The following is an 18,198-nucleotide window of genomic DNA, read 5'->3' as shown; positions in this document are numbered from 1 at the left end:
TATAGATAATAAAGATGTGGTCCATGCTAGTAAAGTAGTGGCTGTTTGAGTTTTAACAGCAATGGAGACAGATAAAATATTGCTTAGTAGGGACCCCCCTGGTACATATGGGGCCTAAAATGCTAAGCTTCATATCTCAGTCTTTACTCCACCACTTTGTTTTGCTTTTATTTCCCAAGAAGCTAGTTTGTCTGTCACACCTGCATGGATTTATATAGCATTTCTACATTTTAAATTTAAGTGCTCTTTCCAGGCAGTGTGCTTCTTTGTGAAATGCTGTGCAGTCACTTTATCACAAATGCTACATTGACAGCAGGGCAGAGAGCAGTAGACTGTACTGTCAGATGAGAGGGTCGCTAATGTCGTCTTTAGTGGTTTGAGCTGAGAATGAGTGACCCCTCTCCCCATATAGATGACATCACCTCCCTGTTATTGTGATGCCAAAAGCACAGCACTGCAAGAGAGGCACAATCGATCCATATGATTCTCTAGAGGTTGCCCCGGGCCTGTAGTTAAAAAGACCTTGTTTGGTGAGATAGAGAAAGCTTATCAATTTTAACAGTTTATCAAGTTTCTATGTGTAGCGTAGTTTCTGTAATCGTAATGATTATTTGGATTGAAGTTCTTAAGCTTTTCTTGAATTGTTTGATTGTAAATTTTCCCTGTTGGCTGGTCCACCTCATTTATACCAACATGGGTAAACTCAACATTGGAAACTACAGACTCCAAAATGACCATAAAGTTACATCTGCACTTCTCTAAAACAATGAAATCCATGTTTGATTTTTGCACAAAAATATATAGTTCGTCAGAGCCCTCTGATGAACTATATAATGTTGACATTGTTTTCATATTACCTGAAATATATCTCTCTCTATTTCTGTGTTGGAATTTCCTTTTACTTACTGGGCAACACATACACCAAAATCTATGCAATCAGTTTTATTTTTATAGCCAAAAATCACATTTGTCTCATTTATTTGCAATCTTAGCAATATCCTACACACACATCTTCAATTCAGATTGGGACAATTTCACTTCATTTCATTTCTTGACTTAGGGAGGAACATCAGAGAGAGAGCTAAAGATAGGCTAAAAACGATTTGAATTTTCTTAAGCTTAACATGAATACTTATACACTTTATGTTTCTGGTTGTGGTTATACAAAATGTTGGGTAAGCCATTTTGTAACTGTGAAAGCTGTGTTGCGCTGATCTTGAAATGGGTAAACAATTTCCAAGCCCAGTGTGTACAAAAGTGAGTGTCCTTAGGAGTGAGTCCAAAGCAAAATGAGGAGTTATTTAACTCCACAGTTGTGTCACTGACTTGACGTGAGGACAGTGACCAAGCAGACTGTATAAAGACTCCCTGTGTTCAGCAGAGGTTTTGCACTCCCTGATTATTGTAGTTAAATAATTTTATTTCACATTAAATGGCAAACAGCTAATATCTGCCTAGAGTCCCCGTAGGTTTATATTTGGGGATTTGTGCCTCTGAGGACTTCTCAGATGTGGCTTTCCTCATAAGTCCAGAGAACGAGAGGGAAATTAGAGAGAAATTACCCCACTTACTTTGGTCAGTCGGCATGTGCTTTAGTCAGGGGTATCATTAGTGGATGTTTGCTAAAATTGCCTCTTAAGTATCTGCATGACTCATGAACAGTTGAGAGAGACACACCAAAATTAATAAATTTCCGGCCAGTCCGTGTGGCATTGTGTTTACAACTCTTATTATAACTAAGGTAGGTTTAACCTGACCTGGAATCAGACAAGAACTAAAATGTGTCACGACTGACATCTCAAAAAAGCTTCCAAAAAGTGACCTGCTCCTTCGTGATAACTCAAAATACAGTCACTTAATTTCTCCACAAAAAACTCTTGGTCACAGTCACTTTTGTTTATTTTTCTGTCTTTATGTTTTGTTCCATATATTTTATAATTGTGTCTCGAAGGTGATGTTAAAATAATGTGTCATTCAAATGACAAATGAAAATAAGGCTTAAAGAACAATGTTTTTTTCATTGCCCAACCTTAGGCTGGCATCTCTTTTTAATTAGGCGTACTCATAAAGAATTGACATTAATGTTTATAAATGGGTTTGTGGTGTGCTAAATAGCCTAGCAGTGCACAAAATCATATCATACTTGTGGTTACCAAGAAAAGGTTTTGCTGACCTCGCTGACCACCTCCACCTTCTGTTTTCCCACAGGCTGAGAGTCTAGATGGAGCCCTCTGCGTGCCGGACATCAAGCTGCACAGCAACCCATCTGCATTCAATGTCTACTGCAATGTGCGGCACTGTGTGCTGGACTGGCAGCAGAGAGAGGCCTCCTTAGCGCTGGCGTCCAGGAGCTCGGTGCAGAGTGGCGACTCAGACAGCGAGGAGGAGGAAGAGTACCGTGAGCCAGCCATCAAGCTTCCAAAGGTACAAGCAGGGGGTAGTATTGGCTGCTTAAGAGGCGGTAGCAGTGCTTGGTACCAAGGCGAGAGCCAGCCTGTGCTCTTAATCATAGAAATGCACTGATCCTTTATCTCCCAGGGCTTATAAGTGGGGCTCATCATTTATATTGTTGTGATAATTCACACTTTACCAGAGGTTTGAAACCCCCCATCCTGAGAGGATTGCAGCCTCTCCTGCTCTGTTTCCCCAGCTCCCTCTTCTACTCTGTGCACCTGCTGGTTTATCTTTCTTACTCTGGATCAGGGCTTTTCCCTTTTATTTGAATTGAGGACTACCCTTTAAATATAGGAACAAAATAAAAAATCTGTAATGACTGACTGTAATTCAGTATTCTCAGTCTACTGTACTGTACGAATGAGAAACTTTTTATACTCAAGTAAGATGCACTTTCTCACAGACCTCCTTATTAATTAAATCAGTAATTAGTTATGGCTACTGATGTTGTCTTTGATAACTTGAAATAGAGGAAACTAGCAAACCACAATGAACAGGAAAATTACAACACCAAAGCATCCGAGAAGCTGGCTGTCAAATGGTTTTGTGTCAGATTAAGAGAAAGTGTCAGATTAAGGGATAAAGTAAATATTGTTCGCTGACTTTGTGAAAGGCTACTGCCTTATAGTACCACAAGAACAAATCTAAGGAGTCGTTAGCGTATTGTCTAAGTGAGGCAGCAGGGGGACTATAAATTAACTGAACATCAATTGAACACATCTAGTTAAGGATTAGGGAGATAACTTCAAATTACATGAATTATTATGCCCTTCTTTTCTTTGTCTGTCAAGCACTTTGTGTTACTGCTGTAAATGGCTCACCACATCAGGGCTAATGTTTCTGCAGTGTGACAGCATAATTTTTGATCAATGTTTATAATGTACATATCCGTGTAGAGAATTGTATGTTGATTTCAGCTTGCATTGTGTGACATACTGAGATGTCACAGATGGATGTTTCATTTTTATTCGTCATTATTGTAGACTGGTAAAGCTGTGTCTCTTTTATCCTCCTTCAGACAAAGTGAATTCCAGTTTTCTAACAATGTCTAATAAGCCATATGTTCGGGATCTTGTGTATGTGTGTTTTAATAAGTAGCAATAACAGTGCCTGTGAGTATTTTTTGGCCTGTTACACACTGTAAATCTAATGCATTTTAAAGATATAGAATATTTATTAGCTTTCTTCTATACATTTGAATGTCTACTTGTCTTTTTACATCTTTTCCAGTTGGCATGGTCTTATCTGTGTTTATCTGTTCTACTTTTTAAATTAGTTGTACACTGATGCTAAGCTTTCATTTCACTGTTATGAAATTAGTTCTTCACTGAGATCCAAGGGAACATTGGATCTTTTTTTGATTCAGTAACAAGACATACTGAGAGAGAGGACGGCATCTTTTTCTAGGCCAAACTCCTTTGCCTGCCTTCTGTCTCCACTCACTCAAGTGGGTCTGTCATTATGCAAAATGTTAATAGTGAATGTTGAAGTCAGAGGTAGTAACTGTGCTGTGGGCCCCTGGATAAACATAGGTTGTTGCACTGTAGGATGAAGAGACCATGCTATTAAAAGATCCACTCCAGGCTTCTCTTTATCAGTTCTGTTTCATTACAGTACTCCTGTACATCTACATCTATGCACATTGTTAGCATGTTTCATCTTCATTTGCTGTATGAAGTGGTATCACAACTATCCTAGCTAGACAATGACTGTGGAATGGCAACATGGTGTTTATTAGCTCACAGAAATGTGCTTCTCTCCGTGTGTATACAGATCATTGGCATTGGCCTGTGTGGGGTATTTGAGCTGATAAAAGAGACTCGGTTCTCTCACCCTTCACTGTGCCTGCGAAGCCTGCAAGCGTTGTTGGACATGCTGCAGGGACAACAGCCGGAGGGTTTCCAGACTGAGCCTCCTGATGTGCTAGGTAAGGATGAAAGAGTTTATTTCGCGCATGTATACAGTCTAATGCAACACAATGCAATAGCCCTACAATAAGTCTTGTTTTTGAAATTTAAAATATGGACTCCCCTGTCAGACATATACACATCATCAAATGAGATAATGATCATTTTTGAGGCCATAGTTGGTTGTAGTGTGGTATTGGGCCACATTATATTTAAATTTGTTTTTAATATTATATGTAATATTATATGTCTGATTTACATACACAATTTTCATAAATGTCTAACCTCCCCTCCCTTTGTGTGCTTCCTCAGAGTCTCTTTTCCAGTTGTTGTTGGAGACCACAGTCCGGAGCACAGGACCCAATGACCCGACAGGACAGGCCATCACAGCCCTGTCCTGTGCCTGCCTCTTTAGCCTGGTGGTGTCCTGGGGAGACACTGGCAAAATCCTGCAGGCCGTGTCTGCCATCCTCACCAACAATGGCAGCCATGCCTGCCAGACAATACAGGTATTTAACCAATCTAAATTTATTAGACTGCATTTGGCAGTTTGCACAGTTGCATTTGTTTTTCTTCTTTATTTTGCAATATGGAAAACACAAATAAAATAAGATAAATATGAGTCAGTGGGTTTATTCGTTATGCTAGGCTCTGCTGGCACAGGTAACTATGGATAATCAGATGTCAGCATCTAATCTTTGTATTGGTCACATGTTCAGATCACTATCTTACACTGAATTAATGTCTTTATTTTGAAGGAGGACTTCCAGATGATCCTCTTGCAAAAGTTCCTACATATCAATTGAATTGGAACTGTTTATATTTTCTAAACCACCTCCACCAGGAAATTTGAACCACTCTATTATGCATTCATGTGTTTTCTTCAGATTAGTAGAAGTGCTTTAGACTACCAATGAACATTTTGGGTGGATAAAGAAACCTCTGGCTCCTCCAAGCATTTCCTTTGAGCAGAGAGACTCAGAGCAGTGTCTGGAAAGCACAAATTGAGTTTTGGAAAATGTCAAACCACTCTGATTCTTCTGTTTGATTACGTTACCCTGCCTGCATTCTTCTGCCAATTAGCTGGTTTTCTGTTTGCTTTGGTCTCTAGTTTATCCTCTCTCCTCTCTGTGTTTATGTCTGTCTGCTTCTGCTTTATATCAAAACTGCAAAATGTTGGGAGAAACTCAAACAGTAGTTACTTGATTTAATTTTGTTACCAGGCTTTGTGACCATAAAAATGTTTCACCTTTACTTGCATACAGATCAAATTCCTATACTTGACCAGGGTCGCAGAGAGACTTTTTTCACACGTTTTATCCCCTACAGACATAGTCCTATGTGTTTTTTCCCTAGTTCATCATCTTTTTAGACATTGACTGGACTGTGATTCATCACAATGGCAGGCAGGCTGGAGGGTAGTGTGGGCTTACGTGTTGTACTAGTCTGTGTGTTTGTGTTTGTTTGTATGTGTGGGAATGGTGAGATCACCGGTGTGTGTAATAGCTGCCATGGAAATGATGGTAGTGTGTGTGAAAATGCATTGAGGCAGAATGAGAAGAGGGCAAATGCGCAGGTAACCACACTCCCAGTTACTAATAAAACAGTTTAATTCAGTCAGCAGCAGAGAGGCTTACTGGCCTGTTTCCACCTGGGGCACATTCTGCTTCACAAAATACACCCTGTTACATCACATTAAAGGCTTGGGGTCCATCAGTCTTTCAGCACCTTCTTTGTCTTCCTAAATCTCGCCAGGTGCCCACCATACTGAACGCACTACAGAGGAGCGTACAGGCTGTCCTGGTGGGAAAGATTCAAATTCAGGATTGGTTTGGGAACGGCATCAAACGCGCGGCCCTGATGAACAAGTGGGTCCTGAGGGAGGTGGCCATTGATGAGGATGAGCGCTGTCTTCTGCAGACTGATGGCTCCTTCCTCTACTTGCTCTGCAAAGATGGACTCTACAAAGTGGGCTCTGGATACAGTGGCACTGTCAGGGTATATAACACACTTACATAAAAACACACTGGATTATCTAAGAAGTGCCCTGTCACAACACTTGAAACAGGGCTGTTTTTTTTTTAAGTTATGAAAGTAGGTGTTTTGGAGATGCATGGTTTTAACAGTTGTCTGATGTGTGCAAGGAAGAAGGAAGGAAGGTGCATGTGTGAGCAGCAGCTCTTTATCTAAATTAATGAGATTCTGTTAAACCCTGATTTGACTTCCATGCAGAACCATATAATGAAATCAAGTTTAAATATAAAGGCCCCATATACAGTATAAGATTTAAGATTTAGGTGCACTTAGCTTGACATTGTAGAGTGTCATTATTCTACTTTAAAACAGAAAGCTCTTCCGCTTTAAAGAGGTTGTTGACTTTGATTGGTCTTAAATAAAACACCAGTGTTTTGTCTGCCAACATTAAATTAAGGCCTGTCTGCTCATGTGTGATCATTGCCCCACAGGGCCATGTGTACAACTCCACATCTCGAATCAGGAATCGAAAAGAAAAGAGGTCATGGCTGGGCTTTGCTCAGGTAGGTAGTAGTTTCTTTCATCAAGATTCTCCTCACATACATTTCAGTGAAGTGGAATTGAAAAGGCATTGAGTGCAAAAAACTTTCTCTCACATTTAGACTTAGTGTTGATCTCCATGTGGAAGAAATTAGCATTAACTTGTTTACATACACCACCATCTTTATCATTACCAACGCTTTGTCCAAGTCTGTTTTAGTGCTTATGTTATGAGATAGTCCTTTGTGACTGCAGATTAGCAGTAATATTTGTGTTCTCTTCAGGGTTACTTGTTGTATCGGGACACGAGTAACCACAGTATGTCAGCCATCAAGATCAACCCTGAGACTCTGGAGCATGAGGGGACTGTCACCATGCCAGGTGCTGTGAAAATGGCCTCTCTGAAAAAAAATACCTCATAGGGGTTTCCATTAAAATTCCATTAACAAAATGTTGGTTATATTCATTTTGCGTCACTCTGCAGGTCAACACTCAGATGGACAGAACATCATCTTCACAGATGGAGAGTACATCAACCAGATCGCAGCCTGCAAAGATGTAAGTTTCATACTCTTGACTGAAGCTCCTCAAAAGAACAAATTTTTAAATGTGAAATTTTAAATTGAATCAGTTCCCCACACGTACAACAGACTCCAGAAACCCCCTCAGCTGTACTGCCTATGCCCACTGGAAACATAGTTGGAGAAAGCAGAGTGTGCTTGAATAGTCTTTTAAGATTGTTGTGCTGTTAAGTTTCCTGCAGCAGTCTTCAGTATGTGAGTCAGGATTTAAAAGTCTTACGTAGTCACTAACTTGCTGTGTCACAGTGGTTAAGTTATGAGCTAATAGAGTTAATCTCACAGAGGTGTTTTTGTATGCTTTTGTACGTGTATGCATTTTGAAGGAGCCTCAGCTGATCACCAGCTGTGCCACATTGGGTTGTGTAGCTGTGAATGGATGAATATTTGTGTGTTTGTGTTGTGTATATGTGGGTGTGGCTGTGAGGGCAGTGGGACCACATGTGGGTATTCTCCAGAGTGCTTAATCTCACAAGCAGTCATCTGCATAAGCACTCTGTAATGTGGGTGGGGGAGGGGAAGATATGAAATCCACATATCTGCCACTGCAGCTAGCCTTCCTCCCAGATAGCAGTTTCTAGGCTAATCGGAAGGGTGGGATACTGTATGGGAGGAGGTGGGGGAGAAGAGTTCTCAGAAGCCCTGCACATTTTTAGTGCAGCAGGCAGCAAATGCAACCACTGCACAGACCACTTACAGTTGAGGAGAACCATAAGAGACACACACAAGGTGGGAGGTTCAGATGCTGGGAAGAAGAGGAAGAGAACAATGTGGGTAAACTGGAGGAGGCCAAGAGAATAGTCTCGGGAATAGTCTCTAGGAAGTAGGTGGCGTTTTCAGAAGGAAAAGTCAAGGGGTAGTACTGGTCAGAGGATAGAGGCATTTGTTTAATGATTTGAGTGGCACATGTGCTCTGCTCTGCAGGAATCAAAGCACAATAGATGAGTCTGTCATCATTACCACGCAGTGGAAACCACACCATCCACATGCTACCATCCATCCCCTTTTTATATCCCTGTTGTCTCCCAATTATTTTCCTGTTGTGGTCCTCTCTATACTCTGTTCTCTTCCTGTAAATTGTCCCTTTCATCCACATCCACTGTAGTCTGAGTAACCCACATCTCTGACAGTTGTATAATCTGTTACGTGCTCTACATCAAGTCAGAGTCTGTGAGTTGTGCATAGATGTCACGCTCTTCATAGTGTTCTTAAGATAAATGGATATGCTATTAACACTGACATGGCTGAGATTTTAAATTGTTATAACCACTTATATACAAGTGAGGGATGTGTTTTCATTAATTTGGGGGCTTCTTGTGTCCTGTAATTGTTAGATGAGCTCTAAATGGCACACTGTAACAATGTGGAGTTGTGAAACTAAACAGCGTTTCCTCTTGTTGTGCCTTTTCTGACTCCTGCAGGATGGTTTTGTGGTGCGGATCTATACTATGAGCTCAGACCCGGCCCTGCAGCAGGAACTGCAGCTGAAGCTGGCAAGGAAGTGTCTGCACGCCTGCGGCATCTCTCTCTTTGACCTCGAAAAGGATTTGCACATCATTAGTAAGTGATATAAGATGTACTACTGTGATTTTCAAATACATATGTTGTCTGTACATCTGTTTCAGGCACTTGATACTGTATGTGTGTCCACAAGGCTCCAAATTTGTCAGCAGTTGTTCAAAACACAGAGGAATAAAAAAAAGTTCTTTTACAACCTTGTCTCCTTGTGTATTTAGCTCTAAATAGCATGTTGTTCTCTCAGGCACAGGCTTTGATGAAGAGGCAGCATTGCTTGGAGCAGGCAGGGAGTTTGCTCTGATGAAAACTGCCTCGGGAAAGGTGAGAATGAAAATCTTATCTGGTGGTGTGCCTAAAATGTTTAATAAAAATGAACACTGGAACAGATTCAGCTGTGGAGCTCTTAACAACCTTTTTCTTTCTAACAAGCTTGGCACTTCAGAGGGTGAAGCTAGGGAACAAAAATCTCTAATCGTCTTTAATTGTTAATTGTGTTTCTTCATGTGTGTTTTTTCCTTCTCTGTTACTTTGGCCACTCAAAGGCCGTCCTAAAAAATTAACATCCTTGTAGTTCATAACAACTGCTTGTAGTTAGTTATAGTCAGCTTTTCTGAAGACCAGGATGTACTAAAGCACAACAGCAAGACATGCCTTCTTGGTGGCTCTCTTAGCTAAATTGTCTTTAGATAATACAGAAGTGTATTTTTTGGATGTCTCATGGTCCTTTCACTGTTTATTCTGATGTAGACCGAACTCTTGCCTGCTGAGCTTATAAAGTGACTTCCCTGCTTAAATAACTAGATGTGATTAGAATATTTTAGCGGTGACTCTGGCCTAAAATATGATGTTGATTTTCAGGAAAACAGATGGGGGCCAAATTTTGATGAAGAAAGAGGAAGCAGCATAGATATTATGTTTGTGTCTGTGGACAGAGGCTGTTGGAGGAACTGACTCAGTACACTACTTAAACTGCTGGTTTCTTTGTATTCTCTGTAATCAAGTAAAGCAATCACTGTCTGGATACAATGCATTGTTGAAGAAGATAGTTCACATTTTTATGCAGACTATCATAGTAAGACGAGAATTCTAACTATGTAGTTTGGGTGTGTGGAGGGTGTGGTTGTTAGTATCTTTACTTTAGGTGTGGTACAGTGTGCTTCCTTGGTAGATAGTCCAGGGCAGTTGCCTGTTACACATTTCTGTGTCTGTGCAAAGGCCTAATCTCACAGCACACTTTATCTACAGATTACCCTAACCCAGACCAGCTGGATGGGTAAAAATAGGAGCAGCTGACCAGTATCTTGGCACAAAGGTCATTCGTCACTTGGATTGGGCATTGTGTTAGGCACGTGATATTACTGAGAAACATCACAGGGCCACTGTTTATGTTTTAAAAGATACTGTTCTCTCTGCAAGCCTTGTTGTTGGGATTGTGTAATTTGCAAAGTGAATGCCAGATTTTTTGAGCAATAAAATTTTTCTCACCTCCAACAGCAGCTATTATACATGTATCATCACAAGAGGCCCCTACTGTTTGAATGGTTAAAACATACACATGGGTTAAGGCTGTGTCCAGACTGATAGTAGCAGTCACACTGGGGTGCCACTGCAGACGGCTCTGGCTAAAAACGCAGGGTTGTCCAACAAAAAAGTTGATCCTGGTTGATCCCTAACCCTAACCCAACCTTTGTCACGTCTCAGTTCAAGTTATCAAGTATAAATATAAAGCCCTCCTCAATAATGGCCACTATAAAGAAAACACTTTACCTTTTTCTGATCTGTTTTCTCTCTTTGACTGTGTTTGACCATCTTCCTTCATCCTCTTTTTACAGATCTACTACACCGGAAAGTACCAGAGCCTGGGCATAAAGCAGGGTGGCCCGTCAGCAGGAAAATGGGTGGAACTGCCAGTTACAAAGTCTCCTAAGATTGTTCAGTTCTCTGTCGGCCATGACGGTTCTCATGCACTGCTGGTGGCTGAAGATGGAAGTGTGTTCTTCACAGGCTCTGCCAGCAAGGGAGAGGATGGAGAGTCCAGTAAGGCAATTTCAAATTATCTACAAAAATTCTAATTCTAGTCAGCCTTCATTAACTACATAATCAAAGTCATCTCAGCTGAAGTTCTAAAGATGATGTTTGTTCTCATCCTTTGCAGCTAAAAGTCGCAGACAGCCCAAGCCGTACAAGCCCAAGAAAATGATCAAACTAGAGACCAAGACGGCAGTGTATACAGCGTGCAACAATGGCAGCAGCAGCATTGTTACCAAGGATGGAGAGCTCTACATGTTTGGCAAAGATGCCATTTACAGTGACAGTACCTGTGAGTTGACTGGGACAGGGCTATTTTCAAATTCTCAACTTCTGGGAATTATTCAGAGATCTTTCAGTAGTTTTTGTCATTATCTGCATAGCTTTGATCAAGATAGTTTAAAGATTTTCTAAGAATAAAACATTTATTTGTCTATAAATATATCTCCGTTTGAGACCGCTTCTTTCCTCTCCACAGGCCAAGTGACAGACCTGAAAGGTCACTTTGTAACTCAGGTTGCCATGGGAAAGGCCCATACATGTGTTCTGACCAAGAGTGGCGAAGTGTGGACATTTGGTGTGAATAACAAGGGCCAATGTGGCAGAGACACTGGAGCCATGAGCCAGGCAGGGAAAGGTGAGGAAATGAGAAAGGACAAGTACAACATCTATTATGTCTTACATATATGTACATAGACTTTGTGGTGTACTCATTCTATTGCCTTTCCTCTTGGTGTGTATGCTTTGTGTAGCATTTGGTGTGGAGAGCATGGCCACAGCCATGGATGAAGACCTGGAGGATGAGCTAGAGGAGAAGGAAGAGAAGAGCATGATGTGTCAGCCAGGCATGCATAAATGGAAGCTGGACCAGTGCATGGTCTGCACGGTATGTGGAGACTGCACAGGCTACGGAGCCAGCTGTGTCAGCAGTGGACGGCCAGACAGAGTACCAGGAGGGTAAGAGGACACTCACAAACTGTGTAAAGGGTTAATATTTTCTTCACAGTATTTGCTCAGCACTTATGTTTATCAAATAGTAAGTACTGTCTAGAGCCAAAAATGCTCATCTGACTTGGGGATAGTCTTTTTTACATCATTTCTGGCTAAATTGCTTATCATAATGCAAATATTTTTTCTATCTGCATTTGTGTGTGTGTGTGTGTTTGTTTACCAGTATCTGTGGCTGCGGGTCTGGAGAGTCTGGCTGCTCAGCGTGTGGCTGTTGCAAGGCCTGTGCCAGGGAGCTTGATGGTCAGGAGGCCAGACAGAGAGGCATCTTTGATGCTGTGAAGGAGATGATTCCACTGGATCTGCTGCTAGGTATGACAGCTGACATTTTATCTGACTTCATGTTCCCCCCTGTTTTTGCTCTGTCCTTCATACAGCATTTACATGTCATCCGTATCAGCACTTTCATTGTTTACATGTTGCTCAAAACTACAAATTCAAAAGTCACGTACATGTTAAAATCTCATACAGCTACTCGTGGCATACATACATGTTATTGACACTGCAGTTTTAGGCGGTTTGCAGGATTTTGGATCCTCTGTAATTGATCAGAATTAAGGACTGTCTTGAACTGGATGTGTGTAAACTATATATCCTTCTGAGCTGTGCCAGCACACCTCTTATGCTGCACATATCACCCTGTCTGTTGCATTTGCTTGGATGCAGTATTTCGCACACCTGTCGTCGCTTGTCCTTCACTGTAATGTTGTGTTGTGCAGAGTCATTGCTTCTCCATCACCTCTGTCCATCATTCATTGATGTGTGTCTTGTTTTGTTCTGCTTTGCTCCATCTTCCGTCCTCCTCCCACATCCTGTCTGGGCTGCCTGTACCCGGGGCCTTTTGTGTTTTCAGCTGTGCCTGTCCCTCCCCCTCCAGGAGTGAACATCGAGGAACACATTCAGATCCGCCAGGAGGAGAAACGACAGAGGATCAACCGACGGCACAGGCTGGAGGAGGGCAGAGGTATGGATCAGAGCCAGACAGAATGGGACTATGTTTAGGGAAGGGCTGTGTAGGGTTTTACTGGCTTTAGCGTGTTAAGATTCCAATGGCAGACCATTCAACATAGGCTCAGGCAGAGTGGGAAGGTGTGAGTGGGGGCTGGTGAATAGGGTGAAGCTAACAGTATACCCATCCTATTTAGTTTCAGATAACGGTCAGGTGCTGTTTGAGCTTGGGTGTTGTGCCTTGGTGACTTCCCCCTTGCTTGTGCCTTTATAATTTTTCAGTGTGTGTGTATTGTTGTGGTGTAGTATTTTCATGTGTTCTTTCCCATTTGTGAGCATTGTGCATGCATGTGAAAGTTTCTTTCTCCCCCAGGCCCCCTTGTTTTTCCTGGTCCCATTTTTATGAACCAGCGTGAGCAGGCCCTAGCCAGAATAAGACCCCTTCAGGCACTAAGGCATAAACGGGACAAGCACAAAGGTACTACGGTCTTCACTAACTCAACGGGTGCAGAGACACCCCTTTGACTCATCTCCCAATCTGGCTGTCCCGCCCACCTCCTCTCTCACTCTCTGAAGGCAGGACTCTTGTGTCTTCACCAGGTCTCATGGTAACAAACAATGTAGACTATTGTCAAGAAGGACTCACTGTGACTCACAGAGGAGAACTGACGGAACCTTTAGACTGGGTTAAAGTCCAGTCTCTTCAAAAGGCTGGTTCCCTTTTGGATTGATTTTTTTTTAAATCTTGTGTTATTTATATTCACATAGGAAAGAACTGAAGTATAATTAATATTTGGTCTGTTATGTTAATTTGTTTTCTGGTTTATCAGTTCTAATCCTCAGAGTAGGATGTCTGCTCTACCCACTACTGTCGTTTAGACCTAAATATAAACTAGTGTCCTCGTTTAACTGGATTTACCATCACGACCATAGCAGCTGATTTGTCACTTCGTTGGTACAACTGCAGCATTATAAGCAGACAAAACAGCAAGCACTGGGGAGAGCAAACTTTGATGAATGACAAGCTGACGAACATGACACAGCAGGAAGGAAGCAGAGTTGTTAGCTTAAAAAAAAAAGAAAACATATTTTAGATGTGAAGCATCACATGGAAATGGCTTAGAGATCCCTCACAAACCTCTATGGCCTTAGCATAACATTAAGCTTTACAGGCACTTCACCATTAGCATGATGATTTCAATAATATGTGCATTAATTATTCAAATAATATACAAGCAGAATAGACAGAACAGTGTCGTCCTATATTTCTATTTTTTTTGGGTCTTTTTTTCTGTTTTGTTTTGGCCTCTGTATCTCAGCCCCCTTGTGTTTTTTCTTTGGAAAAACAAAATGTGTTTATGAAGAAGCGTTTTTCTTCTTCTCTAAAGTAACCAGGGCAGAGCACACACAGGGACACACAGCACAAAGAATACCCATTAAAAAAAAGCAAAGAAAATGCAGTTGTAACACTCACTACACAAATGCCAAAAGCTGCTGTTTTTTGTGTGCATATCAGCTGGTCTACATCTGACCTCTCTAAACTGCTGATTTACTTTTCTTGCTGATAGGTGGCACAGGTTGGTCTTACGCTGTAGCTGGATGTTGTTGGCTGGGCCTGATGTCTGGTGACTAGCTTTAATGACAATCAGCCCTTGTTGAGTGTCCCCTGAACATGTACATTTTGAAAACCTTTTCAATATAAACTCATTGTTAAGGATAAATGGCTTGTTTTAATGTCCCACTGTTAAATGGGAAAGACGCCATAGTGTGTTTTATTTCAGAGCAGCAGTGGTTTCCTCCTTAGTGTGATTTAGGAAATTAAGGCTGTTCTACTTTGCTGAATAACTTTCCTTGCGTTGTGGTTGATTCTCAGTTGTATGGCTGGTTATTTGGGGTTCTCGAGATCCCCCCACCTACAATACTGGCGTTCCTGTCTGGGACTTCCGAAGAACAACATCTGTGCTTTAGATGACTTTTAAGAACACTTCTGTGTACTCATTAACATTGAGAATTGTGTCCATGAGCTAAACCTTCAACCCTATCTTATGAATCTTTGGGCCATGAGCCAGTCAATATATTTATTTTATATTTGCTGTGAAGTTCAAGTATTGAAACCCAAACCTGTTATCTCATCTGGCACAACTCAGTGAGCTGGTTCCTGGTCCAAAAGGGTATTGACATATTTACTGTAATGCATGGGTGTCTATCTTACTTCTTCCACTCACACAGCTGTGACCTCTTACAAAGGGCTCTGGGTAAACCAGATTTCCTCTTCCTCATTAAACACAGACTGATTTTTAAAAGAAAGACATTTTTGTGAAATAGTCTGTCCGTCTGTAATGGGACTGGTTGCCAAAAGCCTTTCTGTTATAGAGGTGTTGCTCCCTCCTTTCTATTTCGGCATGCTTTCCCCTTTTCTCCCTGTTTTCTTTTGAATCCTCTTTTTCCCTCCAGCTCCCTTTTCCAGGACTGTGCAGAGACATCAACCTCAGCGGTCTAAAGTTGCTACTAAACCTCACTCTCCCCCTGTTTACCGCTTAAATGTGCTGACTGGAGTGTTTGCCTTGTAGATGGTAGCAGTGAGCGAGGAGAGAAGGATGCCAGCAAAATCACCACCTACCCCCCAGGGGCAGTGAGATTTGACTGTGAGCTGCGAGCTGTGCAGGTCAGCTGTGGTTTTCACCACTCAGGTAGGATCATTTCTCTCGTTGCTTCCGGTCAGGTACCTCAGTAGCTTTGTCAGCCTATTGTATGAAGACAATTTTTTAAAACGTACAAGGAGTAGTCTGACCTTGAAGGGAAGAAAGTGCCAATATTACCATTATGATTATGTTGCCTTACAGTGGTGTTGATGGAAAATGGAGATGTCTACACATTTGGTTACGGCCAACATGGGCAGCTCGGACACGGAGATGTTAACTCAAGGTATTGCTTTTCTTCTACATGTTTTGAATTTAACATGATTCATGTTGAAATGAAAGAAGTTATTCATAATATATAAAATAGTTGAGACTGGACAGATATTCTTATAATTATTTGGAAATTACATCCAGACTCTTTTTTGCATTTTTAAGTACTTATTTTTAATTATGTTGCAGAGATAAACATACTGCATGTGTGTGGACACACTACCGAAACTAGATGTTTCTACCTTCTAGGGGTTCTCCAACTCTGGTGCAGGCCCTCTCAGGTCCGAGTGTCCAGGTGACAGCAGGCAGTAACCACACAGCTGTTCTCCTCATGGATGGGCAGGTCTTCACATTTGGCAGCTTCTCGGTAAGAAAAATATTGTTCCTGATACCGTTTGTAACAATTTCATTTTCAATTGATGCACAATTCTTAAAATCCCAAAATGTGTTTTTCACACACAGCGGAGGTTACGCTTGAGATGTACATTACTCTACAGGTACACAAAATGTTGAACCCAAAATATTCTAGAGAGTTAATATATACTGTATGTCATCTTGTTCTCCAGAAAGGACAGCTTGGCCGGCCCATCCTAGACATGCCCTATTGGAATGCCAAGCCATCTCCCATGCCCAACATTGGTGCCAAATATGGGCGAAAGGCCACCTGGATTGGTGCCAGTGGAGACCAGACGTTCCTGCGGATCGATGAGGCTCTTATCAACTCCCATGTCCTCGCTACTTCAGAGATCTTTGCCAGCAAACACATTATTGGCCTTGTGCCCTCCTCTGTTTCTGAGCCACCTCCATTTAAATGCTTGCTTATCAACAAAATGGATGGAAGCTGCAGGACCTTCAATGACTCGGAGCAGGAGGACTTGCAGGGATTTGGCCTGTGTCTGGACCCTGTGTATGATGTCATATGGAGGTCAGTTCAAGGACTAATTTCTGTTAATAATAATGTCATATACTGTAATGTACAATCTGATTTTTAATGCTCCTCCACATTTTATCCTTGACCGTGGTTCCCTGTGTTCTTCTAGGTTCTTGCCAGCCTCAAGAGAGATGTGGTGCTACAATGCAGTGATAGCTGATGCCAGGATGCCCTCTGCTACAGATCTACAGGCCCGCTGTAGCATCCTTAGTCCAGAGCTTGCTTTGCCCTCAGGATCACATGCAACCACCACGCGCTCTCACGGAGCCCTACACATCCTTGGTAATCCTCTTTGCTATTCAGCAAAGGATCTGAGGTCAAATGAATCTTTTATGAATGTCTCATAAATATGTACATGAATGCTACAACAGCTATGTTACTAGCTCTTCGGCCATCTGTCTATCTAAGGTAAATTCATTATGACTCCTCTGCTCTGACCAGAGTTAGTCCCTGTAGCCCCTGAGATTTTCATGCAATGGGCCGTTCCCTGGATTACCAGTAGCTCATCATCAGTTCCCATTTTTTGGACCCCCATTAAAAAGTTGTGGTATTAATTTTTTTTTTTTTTGTTTTTGACAGTGAAAATCTTTTATACTTTATTTCTTTGGAACCAGTTTTCAGTCAATCCTTGGAAAAACTGAATTAAAAAAAATAAGTTTTCTCTTAGATCATAGATTATAGATAATTAGGTGTTTGCAAAAATGCTTACTGTAAGTTATGAACTTTTTATGTCATTGTCCACTTAGGTTGCCTGGATACTTTGGCGGCCATGCAGGAGCTAAAGATGGGTGTAGCAAGCGCAGAGGAAGAGACCCAGGCAGTGATGAAGGTCTATTCCAAGGAGGACTACAGTGTGGTGAACCGCTTTGAGAGTGAGTGTGCTCTTATAGAAGACATGACAAATGATGCATGATCCAATATACTGGGAGATACATTAAGCTTTGATTTTATGTTGTGATTATATCAAGCCAGACCAACCTCTTACCTGTTACTGTAACTCAAAACTGCTGAATTGTCATAGTAAGTAAACGACAGAGCTTCTGTGTGCCCTGCACAGCCTGATGCTATTCTTTTAATCCTATTTACCCTATGTGTGGTGTTGTAGGTCACGGTGGTGGTTGGGGTTACTCAGCCCACTCTGTGGAGGCGATTCGCTTCTGTGCTGATGCAGACATCCTGCTCGGTGGGCTGGGCCTGTTTGGTGGTCGAGGGGAGTACACTGCCAAGATCAAGGTGAGAAGTTCAGTTTCACGTTTTCTGTTTTTTCTCTTAATTAATGGTCGTTTGATTTTTAGCCTTTTGTTCCAGAGCCCGACTGATACTGGATTTTTGGGACTGATGCTGTAAATTCAGATGGGGTTGTTGTTTAACTTACTAACTTTCCAGGAATGTATTTCAAAAAC

At 41.7% G+C, this 18,198-nt stretch overlaps 1 protein-coding gene across 14 annotated transcripts in view; it reads left to right on the top strand.

The window, feature by feature from the left end:
* Nucleotides 1–18,198, top strand: part of mycbp2 (MYC binding protein 2) — a 56,955-nt gene that overhangs the window by 5,853 nt on the left and 32,904 nt on the right. For 10 of the 14 annotated variants that reach the window (XM_041056903.1, XM_041056901.1, XM_041056900.1 and 7 more), the window contains exons 3-25: nt 2,209–2,424; nt 4,228–4,381; nt 4,674–4,870; nt 6,117–6,359; nt 6,827–6,898; nt 7,160–7,256; nt 7,360–7,433; nt 8,875–9,013; nt 9,216–9,292; nt 10,804–11,008; nt 11,127–11,291; nt 11,478–11,636; nt 11,752–11,956; nt 12,174–12,319; nt 12,861–12,971; nt 13,329–13,433; nt 15,526–15,645; nt 15,799–15,880; nt 16,114–16,231; nt 16,431–16,789; nt 16,905–17,077; nt 17,542–17,667; nt 17,901–18,028. In XM_041056903.1, coding sequence (XP_040912837.1) covers nt 2,209–2,424; nt 4,228–4,381; nt 4,674–4,870; nt 6,117–6,359; nt 6,827–6,898; nt 7,160–7,256; nt 7,360–7,433; nt 8,875–9,013; nt 9,216–9,292; nt 10,804–11,008; nt 11,127–11,291; nt 11,478–11,636; nt 11,752–11,956; nt 12,174–12,319; nt 12,861–12,971; nt 13,329–13,433; nt 15,526–15,645; nt 15,799–15,880; nt 16,114–16,231; nt 16,431–16,789; nt 16,905–17,077; nt 17,542–17,667; nt 17,901–18,028 — 3,471 coding nt within the window. The remainder of the gene's footprint in view (nt 1–2,208; nt 2,425–4,227; nt 4,382–4,673; nt 4,871–6,116; nt 6,360–6,826; nt 6,899–7,159; nt 7,257–7,359; nt 7,434–8,874; nt 9,014–9,215; nt 9,293–10,803; nt 11,009–11,126; nt 11,292–11,477; nt 11,637–11,751; nt 11,957–12,173; nt 12,320–12,860; nt 12,972–13,328; nt 13,434–15,525; nt 15,646–15,798; nt 15,881–16,113; nt 16,232–16,430; nt 16,790–16,904; nt 17,078–17,541; nt 17,668–17,900; nt 18,029–18,198) is intronic. The other 4 variants (XM_041056902.1, XM_041056892.1, XM_041056895.1 and 1 more) reach the window with 3 other exon arrangements.

This window comes from Toxotes jaculatrix, chromosome 15, assembly GCF_017976425.1.
Source record: "Toxotes jaculatrix isolate fToxJac2 chromosome 15, fToxJac2.pri, whole genome shotgun sequence".
Taxonomy (NCBI): Eukaryota; Metazoa; Chordata; class Actinopteri; family Toxotidae; genus Toxotes; species Toxotes jaculatrix.
The sequence above is the reverse complement of the archived record's forward strand: the minus strand, read 5'-3'. Positions and strand labels throughout refer to the sequence as shown.